A 10,858-nucleotide genomic window follows, 5' to 3' on the forward strand; every position below is an offset into this window, starting at 1 on the left:
CCACCGTTCATTTATCGCAGAACACTCAGTAGGTCAGGATGTCGGGAAGAGGACGTGGGATTAAGCCAAAGCCTCAAGATGATGGGGTGTCATTTCCCGACACGGTATAATAATGCTTAAAATGTTTCCCCACTTTAAATGATCCCTTACAACATAACAGAATCCAGATTTATTTAGAAACGCAATTAGAACGGGTTAACGGAGGCAGCATAGACATCATATAGTAAAGACATGCACATTATGGACGCAACCCGTTGTAACGCCATTTTCGCTATACCGCCAATTTGGCCGTGAACGGAAGTTGGCGGTATAACGAGAGTAGACTGTATTTCGCTCTAGCCGATGTCTCCATACGACACTTTTTGCTCCGTCACTTGTGTTCACTTGTGGTTTCCAGTCGTCTTCTGGTCCCCACTCTACCTGGAAACATGGAGACTAAAGTTGGGAGAAAGCAGCAGAGTCCTGTCTGGGATTTATTTGAATACGACCACAGAGAAGAAGAGAAAAGAGACGACTGAACTACAGCTAAACTAAAACTAAACTACAACTAAACTAAAACTAAACTACAACTAAACTAAAACTAAACTACAACTAAACTAAAACTAAACTACAACTAAACTAAAACTAAACTACAACTAAACTAAAACTAAACTACAACTAAACTAAAACTAAGCATTTAGAAGAAAAATTAAAACTAATAAAAACTATCAAACCTGCTCTAAAAACAAATTAAAATGAACTGAATTAGAAAAAAAAAAGTCCAAACTAAATCAAACTAAATTCGAATGAAAAATCCCAAACGGTGAGAACCTTGTTCCGTCCACACTATCAGTCAACACAAATGTGTGTATTTGTGGTTTTCAGGGCTCCTGTATCGAAGGGTCATGGATTGCGTCTCTTGCCGCTACAGGACATACATTTGCTCGGCTCCCGGTGGTCAGCCAGACTGTGGCGGTAAATATATATGTGGGACTGTTTAGTGTGTGTTTAAGTGAGTGGGTGGGAATGTAAATGAGTGGGAGTGGTCCTTGTGCGTTTGGGACGTACTGTTCTACATGCACACGTGCTGTCACCAGTGAATAAATGTGTTGTGGTCAGAGGCGTTGCTGCTGCCTGTCCATGTGCAGCGCTAATAAAAAGATTGAAGTAATCCTGATGGAAGTGAATGAAGCAGCTCTGCTTCTCCCCCACCACTCACGCTTTCTTCCCCATCCAGTTCATCCAGTGCAGGCGGAGGAGGGAGGCCAGGTGGTACTGGACTGTTTCCTCCCGTGGCATCGTCTTCTGTTGGGAAACCCCGAGTACCACTACTCCTGGGCCCCTGGTCTGCCACCATCCAACCAGGTCTGCCCACCCTGACTGTTTCAATATCCCAAAAAAAAAAAAGAAGAAGTTGGAACAAGCAATTGTTTTTGCAATACTTCCTTATTCTATTCAGAGCTTTTCCACTCACTCACACTATCTCACACTATCACTTCTTCCTGTGTGTGTGCAGCTGGATGACAGTGCCTTCAAAGCCTTGGTGGTGACTCAGGACTCATCTGTGGTCTTAAATCAGCTGCACACGGACGAACAGGGGACGTACCGCTGTTCACTGCAGAACCGAAATACAACCGTCTTTTACAAAGTCACTTTCCTGCTAACAGGTAGCATCTTCACGTGCAGTCAAGGAAAACTGGTCAGAAAAAAGGAGTGTAAAAGCTCACATCACATCAAGGTTACAGGATTCACCTGTTGCTGCAGCCATTTGTAATAGATGCTGTAAAGGTTAATGAATAGTGGATTTTCCAAAGCTGAGAGAGTACCCCTGGAAAAGACAGATGAGAAGTAGTTAAGACTGGAAAAGTGCTGCACTGAACATACAAGGTAATGAAGTAATATGTGAAGAAATCAGTCTGGATCTAATCTAAGTCAAAACAATTCATCATTAAATCTTCAACTACGTATTTAACTGCAACAAACAGGTGACTGTAGGTGTGATCATCCAAACTTATTTATTAGTCTGTTGTCTATAAACTAACTAACCCTACACTGCCAAAAGTCTTCATTTTTTCATTAATAATCTTGTTACATAAGCACACTTTTCACTACCAAAGTAAGCTCAACGATAATACAAAAGTATCCCAGCAGAGGAAAAACAGTGTTTTCCTAATTTTAGACTGAGGCCACTTGCACAACTTCTTGCTTTAATAATACCAGATTAATCTTAAATAACTGTTTTCACTGCAAAAAACAAAAGCTCAAACTCAGACTGCCATTTGACAGTTTTCAGCTCCGTTATGGTCTTCCAGTGCCTAGGCTTTTATTCTATTCTAAAGAAATCTAGCTTTTTGTCTGTTTTGTGCTTAATCCGAGGCACCTTGGATGAATTTAATAATATTGGCTTCTTTTTGTACGGCTGCTTTTACCGTTCAACCTTTGATATTCAAGACGCACAATGCGCCTGATGAGAGTGAAAGTGGAATTGGTTTTCTCAGGAACTCCCGTCCCACCATGCTGTAAAAGTAGACTGAAGCCCAGGGACTTTGTCAGGCTTCTCATTATCCCGTTGATGTGCTTGTGTTTGTGCTTTGAGTCTGTTAACTACCTGCAGGGTGTGTTAGTTTACCTCGAAATGTGCACATGTTGTTTGCTTGGTGAACTTTGAAGGGTTAATTCAGGTGATTGGAAGGGGGTTGTATGAGCTACGGTTGGTACAGACCAGGGGGGTCAAACTCATGTTCGTTCAGTTCCACATTCACCCCAGTATGATCTGAAACAGATCATTCCAGTACAATAATACAGTGAAAAAAGTAACATTACATTATAATGTTTACATCTACAACGTTTCCATAAAAATCTGAAAAACATTAACAACTTGAAATGTCTTAAGAAAAACAAATGCATTTTTAACAATATTCTGCCTCATTTTATCAGTTTATCATTCACACATGTGCATTATAACTTATATTACAATTACAAATGCACAAAAGACTTAGTACCAGGCAGAATATTGGTACAATCGCATTTACTTCTCTTAAGATGTTTCAGGTTGTTCCTATTTGTTAAGGTTACTCACCTTTTTTTGTAAAAGGATAGTTTGTGAATGTACACATTTCGTGTAATTTTACTTTTTTACACTAAAACAAATATAAAATCTGTAGTTATCATTATTTATAGGTTATTATGATACTATTTTACTGGTCTGACCCAATTGAGATGTAATTGTTCTGTATGTGGAACCTGAATTAAAATGATTTTGACACCATTGGTTGTTCATATCTTCAGTGTAATTTTTGCATTTCACTAATTCATCCCATGGGTGGGGTTGGACCCTTTGGCGGGCCGGATTTGGGCCCCGGACCACATGTTTGACACCTGTGGTCTAGACCCTGTTTGGAGCCCATGGGAGTACTGGTATGTGCAGGGGAAGATCTGAGCGGCAATAGCAAGTAGCAACATGTAAGCCGTTCCCAATACGTATGATGGGGAAAGCCCACATTCCGACTTCCCGGTGCGTCTGTGTGGATGTTGGTCACATGTGGTGAAAACATGCCTTTGATTACACCGACAGGAAGTGTCCACCTAAACTGCACATGTTTATCCTCTGTTCACAGTCACCTCTGTCTCCACCCAAACTCAGCCGCCGTTGCTCACCCTCCCCTCTCTCCCCTCACCACTTGAACCTGCTCAGGACCTGCTGGTGCCAGTCATCGCCGTGGTTACAGCTCTGAGTCTGGCAGCGAGCGTCGGCCTCGCCGCTTTTCTGGGGTGAGCGACAGACAGTGGGCGGAGGTGAACGAGGTTATACTCAGCAGTGAGACAGCATGACGGACGATATGATGCAAAAGGCCGCAGGGGTCAGAGGTCATACGATCCTGCGATACATTCCTTAATAGAAGAACTAGTTACAGCATTAAAGGTAGAATTTGTGAGATTAAGACTGAAACATGAGTCCTAACCATTAACAAAAGGACAGTATTTACATTCCTATACTTCTATATATATTTATATACAGTGTTGTTCATGTCCACTACCCGTCACAAAACTCTTTCTGTCAGACTTCCTTGACAGTTTTAACTGGGAGTTGGTTCACACATTGTTCAGATACAAACAGAATACCTGATGGAGGCAGCAGCTGACCAGCAACTGCTGGGTTTTGTAAGTGGTTAAAATGATGACTGGTAGTTTTGAAGAGAGCAATATATCTGGCTTGGCTCAGTTTTTAACCATATATTAATACAATCTGGAAAGTTTTAAAGCAGGGCTGTCAAACTCATGTTCGTTCAGTTCCATATTCAGCCTAATCTGATCTAAAGTGGGCCGGACCAGTCCAATAATAGAAAGAATAGGAGAAGAACTGAGGAATAATGTCAACGCCAAAGTTTTCTCTGTGTTTTTGAGTGAAAAAAGTCAAATTCTGTAAAAAAAAAAAAAAAAAGAAGTTTACATCTACAACTGTACTTGAACATAACATGAACGAATATAAACACCCTGAAAATTTTAAAGAAAAGTAAGTGCGATTTTTACAGTATTGCACCATAGTTGATCATTTATGCATGTGCATTACAACTGACAGATCACAATGGATCTACAAACACACAAAACATTTAGTAACAGGCAGAATATGATTAAAACTCCACATACTTCTATTAAGACATTTCAGGTTGTTCATGTTTGTTCAGGTTATTTACTTTTTTTGTAAAAGGCTAGTCTGTAAATGTCAACATTTTTGTAGAATTTAACTGTTCATTTTTTTTTTTTTTACAGTAAAACGAAGGGAAAAATTTGCAGTTTTCATTATTTATCGGTTATTATGGTAGTGTTTTACTGGTCAGACCCACTTTCGATTGAACTGACCTAAAATCATTTGAATATCCTTGATTGTTAATATCTTCAGTGTAATTTTTGCATTTCACAAATTCATCCCAGGGGCCGGACTGGACCGTTCGTCAGGCCGGTTTTGGCCCTCGGGCCACATGTTTGACACCTGTGTTTTAAAGGATGTATTTCATTAGTATGTTAAAGGGAGATGGAGTTGTATTTCCATGTGTTTAGAGTGAATGAACTAGGCTGTGTAGTGTCATGTGGCTTTATGAGAATATTTGGAAAGACAGTGGGAATCAGTCATCTGATCAGTCATGTGGGTTAAACACTGACTGTGTCAGAATTTATGACAAATATAATTCTGTTTCTTATGAGGTGCAATATCTCCTTCTATAAAAAGGAAAGAACAAGTGAAGATGAAACTTTTTTGGTGAAAATCAGCGTAAGTAGAACTTTGCTGTTTTCATCACCATTTTCAGCCAGTGACTCACTGTTCGCTCTAGAATTATAATAGTAGTAATAATAGTATTATAATAATATTATAATAGTAGTAATAATAGTAGTATAATAGTAGTAATAATAGTAGTATAATAGTATTATAATAGTAGTAATAATAGTATTATAATAGTAGTAATAATAGTAGTATAATAATATTATAATAGTAGTAATAATAGTAGTATAATAGTTGTAATAATAGTATTATAATAGTATTATAATAGTAGTAATAATAGTATTATAATAGTAGTAATAATAGTAGTATAATAGTAGTAGTAATAGTATTATAATAGTAGTATAATAGTAGTAATAATAGTAGTAATAATAGTATTATAATAGTAGTAATAATAGTAGTAATAATAGTAGTATAATAGTAGTAATAATAGAATTATAATAGTAGTAATAATAGTATTATAATAGTAGTAATAATAGTAGTATAATATTAGTAATAATAGAATTATAATAGTAGTAATAATAGTATTATAATAGTAGTAATAATAGTAGTATAATAGTAGTAATAATAGTATTATAATAGTAGTAATAATAGTATTATAATAGTAGCAATAATAGTAGTAATAATAGTATTATAATAGTAGTATAATAGTATTATAACAGTAGTAATAATAGTAGTATAATGTAGTAATAATAGTAGTAATAATAGTATTATAATAGTAGTAATAATAGTAGTATAATAGTAGTAATAATAGTAGTAGTAGTTTAATATTGTATTTTTTTCAATCAATGTGAAGCACTTTGGGCTACAATTTCTGTATGAAAGGTGCTATACAAATAAAGTTTATTATTATTAGTAGTAGTAGTAGTAATAACAGTATTATAATAGTAGTAATAATAGTATTATAATAGTAGTAATAATAGTAGTATAATAGTAGTAATAATAGTATTATAATAGTAGTATAATAGTAGTTATAATAGTAGTAATAATAGTATTATAATAGTAGTAATAATAGTATTATAATTGTAGTAATAATAGTAGTATAATGGTAGTAATAATAGTATTATAATAGTAGTAATAATAGTAATAATAATAGTAGTATAATAGTAGTAATAGTAGTATATAGTAGTTATAATAGTATTATAATAGTAGTAATAATAGTAGTATAATAGTAGTAATAATAGTTGTAATAATAGTATTAGAATAGTAGTAATAATAGTAGTAGAATAGTAGTAATAATAGTATTATAATAGTAGTAATAATAGTAGTATAATAGTAGTAATAATAGTATTATAATAGTAGTAATAATAGTAGTATAATAGTAGTAATAATAGTATTATAATGGTAGTAATAATAGTAGTATAATAGTAGTGTAATAGTAGTAATAATAGTATTATAATGGTAGTAATAATAGTAGTATAATAGTAGTAATAATAGTATTATAATAGTAGTAATAATAGTAGTATAATAGTAGTAATAATAGTATTATAATGGTAGTAATAATAGTAGTATAATAGTAGTGTAATAGTAGTAATAATAGTATTATAATGGTAGTAATAATAGTAGTATAATAGTAGTAATAATAGTATTATAATAGTAGTAATAATAGTAGTATAATAGTAGTAATAATAGTATTATAATGGTAGTAATAATAGTAGTATAATAGTAGTGTAATAGTAGTAATAATAGTATTATAATGGTAGTAATAATAGTAGTATAATAGTAGTAATAATAGTATTATAATAGTAGTAATAATAGTAGTATAATAGTAGTAATAATAGTATTATAATGGTAGTAATAATAGTAGTATAATAGTAGTGTAATAGTAGTAATAATAGTATTATAATAGTAGTAATAATAGTAGTATAATAGTAGTAATAATAGTATTATAATGATAGTAATAATAGTAGTATAATAGTAGTGTAATAGTAGTAATAATAGTATTATAATGGTAGTAATAATAGTAGTATAATAGTATTCGACCACAGCTCAACAAGGGGCTGCTTGGTTAAAACTGCTGTATGTGTCTGGACAATACACTGAGATTTTTAGATTTTTTTTTTAGATAGATTTTAGATTTTTTAAAGTACAAAATGTTTAAAAAGTATACATTTAAGCTGTTCCCACTGAAAGTAGCATCCTCTTTACAGAATAAGCATGAATTTGGAATAAAATTCACAAAAACCTCAGTTTATGGTTTAGGTTTGACCTAAATGTTTATCATCACTCTTTATAGAAAAAGGATTCATCAACAGAGAGTCAAGAAGGACCTGAGGAGCAGAACGACGGAGGGAAAGCCAATGAACCATGTGATATGATGAAAATAAAGTATACTGCAAATACAGACGGACTTTACTCATTTCACAGCAGACCTTTCACTCAGGTGTTAAATACATTTCCCTGTATGAAGTGAGAAGTCATGAGTACAAAATGACGTGGAAGTGAGAGTAGGTTGAATGTAAATGTATGTTAGCAGAAGCATCAAACAGGGTTCAGTTAGTTCCTATGTGTTCACTGAGGAAAAAACTCCTCATGAATCAGCACCTAAGATCTCAGTCATAAAAACGTATGTGAAATAAGAAGAGGAACAGAGTGTGTGACATGTGTTTACAGTCAAATCCCCCAGAAACAACTCAACTTTCTAGAACATGAAGTCATGAGCAGAACACATGGGTGATCAGCGCGGTCCCAGCAGGACACGTTCTGTCTGAATGGTGGCGTCACGTGGCTGTTTATGACAGGAATCGGGGGATGGGCTAAATCTCCTGGATTATAGTGTTTTTCGGAGATTAATAACCCCAGCCATCCAATTAATCCTGGATAATCCCCCAAGAGGGAGGAAGAGGAGGGCGACGACGGAGAGCGCAGGGGTGACGTTGGCAGCAGACGTGTTGATCTGACTTTTATCTGAATGGTTCTTTCTGTGCGTTCAGTCCGACAGTTCGACTGAAGCCAGTGCTTTTGTCAGCCTTTGCATTTTCTCCCTCAGGTTTACACCGCTGATCTGATGACATGAGCGGCTTCTGGTTCAAAAATAGTCTACTCTGTTTACCCACAATCCCACACTGTCCCTCATTGTCATCAGCTCTGACATGTGTCATATTTCTTCTCCTGTTTGTTCTTTTGCTGTGTACACTGTCAGCACCTCGCCCAACGCTGATGTCATATTTCCTGTTTTGGAACCTGAACTCATCATCCTTATCATCGTAAACAACAGTGTCACAGAAGCGCCTCAGCTTCGGCGGTGGAAGAACAAGTATTCTCATCCTTTACTGTAAGTGGGGGTGCCGATAAGAAACCCTGTGAAAATTCAAGGAAAAGTAAAGGAGCATACAAGTACAATTCTGCTTCAGCTTGAGCATTTGTGGCAAAAGTCCATGTGTTTTATACTTGAAATACCGAAACTTGTTTAAAAAAGACTCAAGTACTGATTCAACCCCTACACTGCAGTATAAGTGAATATACTTTTTTTTTTTCTTCTAGGAAACTCCTCAAAAATGTATGATACTTTTTTCTTTCCATTGTTTTTATCTCCTTCTTCCTTTCCCATTATGTTTGTCTTGTGTCCTTTATGTTGTTTACTCTTGTACGATCTTTTACACCATTTTCATCTTTTTATACCTTCTGTCATTGTCGTGTTGTAGTACGTTGTCTTTCTCTTGTTACATTCATATTTATATGCACTGAGGGGTTTTTTCTGTGGGACATCATGAGTGTCTCATCCATTTAGCTTGAACTCTCAATGTTGGGAAGGTGTGCCAAGATGTAAAAGAAAAATGTGTTCCCATAGAGAAATGAAAGCTAAAATAGGGAGCCTGTTTTGAAAATTTAAGGAGTAGGACACACAGATAGTTGTGTTAAAACATCTTTAGAAAAATTATTAAATAGAATAAGAACTGAAAATAAAGACTACATTAAGAATACCAGAAACCCTACTGTAGTACACTGTGATATATATTAAGCACAGAAAGACAGACAGACAGATGTAATAAAAAGTATAGTATTTGCCTTTAAGATGTAATGGAGAAGAATTATAAAGTTGAAGAAAAGGGAAAGCAGTGTGTAAGTTGGTCAAATTTGTACTTAACTACAGTAATGGAGTAAAGGGACTTGCTTCAGGCCAGATGTTTGCACTCTTCACTAACCTGATTCGCTAATACAGGAAATATAAAGAGACAAAAGAAAATGAAAGCTGGGGATGATCTGGTGTGAGTCATCCCGTCTAAGAGTCACCTTTGGATCAGTTCCTGTTCTTCCAGGTAATTTCTACAGAACTTCCCTCTAATCAGCTTTAGTCAGTTTTGTTGATGACCTAAAAGAGCGACACAGAGCGGGGTTGTGTGTGAGCGGAGGTGGATGATGACAGGATGTGTGTGTGTGTGCTGCTGTTTCCTGTTGGGCTGCTGTGATGGGGGCCAATGAAAAAAAAAAACAAAAAAAACAAAACAAGGAAGCCGTTGGTGAAGACACACCTCTGCCACAGCGCTTCACCTCATGTCTTTAACTGTGTGTGTGTGTGTGTGTGTGTGTGTGTGTGTGTGTGTGTGTCTGTGTGTGTGTGGGGGGGATGAGGTGGCTGGTGCTGAGGCAGGGAGGGGAGGGGGAGGAGGGAAGAGGGGACATGAAGAAAGTGGAGTCAGAGGTTTGAGTGGGAGGAGTGTGGGACGGCAGTGGTTTCAGAGTGGGCTGAGGAAATGCAGACGTCACACTGCACATGCTGCTGTCTGCTGTACACACCCTGCAGAGGTGGAGTTTCCACTGAGTACATGTGAGCGCCACCATCCACTGACAGTGGAAGTCTAAGAGTGGGACTTCAAATGACAGGAGATGAACAACAGCTGAAAGCACAGGACAGGTTTCAAAAGAACCCTTTCAAAGCTAAATACATCGTATTAGTGTGTCTGCTTTTGTGACCACTGAAGAAGCTTCATGTTGACATTATCTAACTCCATTTTTGAACTAATGTGTTTTCTTAAATATGTACACTGAACAAAAACATAAACGCACCACTTTTGTTTTTGCTCCCATTTTTCATGAGCTGAACTCAAAGATCTAAAACTTTTTCTATGTACACAAAAGGCCTATTTCTCTCAAATATTGTTCATAAATTTGTCTAAATCTGTGTTAGTGAGCACTTCTCCTTTGTCCTTTGCTGAGATAATCCATCCACCTCACAGGTGTGGCAGATCCAGATGCTGATTAGACAGCAGGATTATTGCACAGGTGTGACTTAGGCTGGCCACAATAAAAGGCCACTCTAAAATGTGCACTTTTACTGTATTGGGTGGTCCAGGGGGGTCAGAAAACCAGTCAGTATTTGGTGTGACCACCATTTTCCTCGCACAGTCTTCTTCATGAATTCTCTGAAACAGCTTTGGAGATGGCTTATGGTAGAGAAATGAACATTCAGTTCACAGGCAGAAGCTCTGGTGGAGATTCCTGAAGTCAGCATGACCAGTGCATATTCCCTCAAAACTTGTGACATCTGTGGTATTGTGCTGTGTGATAAAACTGCACATTTTGGAGTGGCCTTTTATTGTGGCCAGCCTAAGGCACACCTGTGCAAAAATCCTGCTGTCTAATCAGCATCTTGATAGGCCACAC

The 10,858-nt window shown here is 36.4% G+C and overlaps 1 protein-coding gene across 1 annotated transcript in view; it reads left to right on the top strand.

The window, feature by feature from the left end:
• The window catches only part of izumo1 (izumo sperm-oocyte fusion 1), an 18,216-nt gene extending 10,303 nt beyond the window's left edge, over window positions 1-7,913 (top strand). The window contains exons 2-6 of the mRNA XM_030130460.1: window positions 865-954; window positions 1,217-1,344; window positions 1,496-1,646; window positions 3,597-3,750; window positions 7,491-7,913. Of these exons, the coding sequence (XP_029986320.1) occupies window positions 865-954; window positions 1,217-1,344; window positions 1,496-1,646; window positions 3,597-3,750; window positions 7,491-7,572 (605 nt within the window). The 3' untranslated portion in view covers window positions 7,573-7,913. The remainder of the gene's footprint in view (window positions 1-864; window positions 955-1,216; window positions 1,345-1,495; window positions 1,647-3,596; window positions 3,751-7,490) is intronic.
• The last annotated feature ends 2,945 nt before the right edge of the window (window positions 7,914-10,858 follow it).

This window comes from Sphaeramia orbicularis, unplaced genomic scaffold (assembly GCF_902148855.1).
Source record: "Sphaeramia orbicularis unplaced genomic scaffold, fSphaOr1.1, whole genome shotgun sequence".
NCBI lineage: Eukaryota > Metazoa > Chordata > Actinopteri > Kurtiformes > Apogonidae > Sphaeramia > Sphaeramia orbicularis.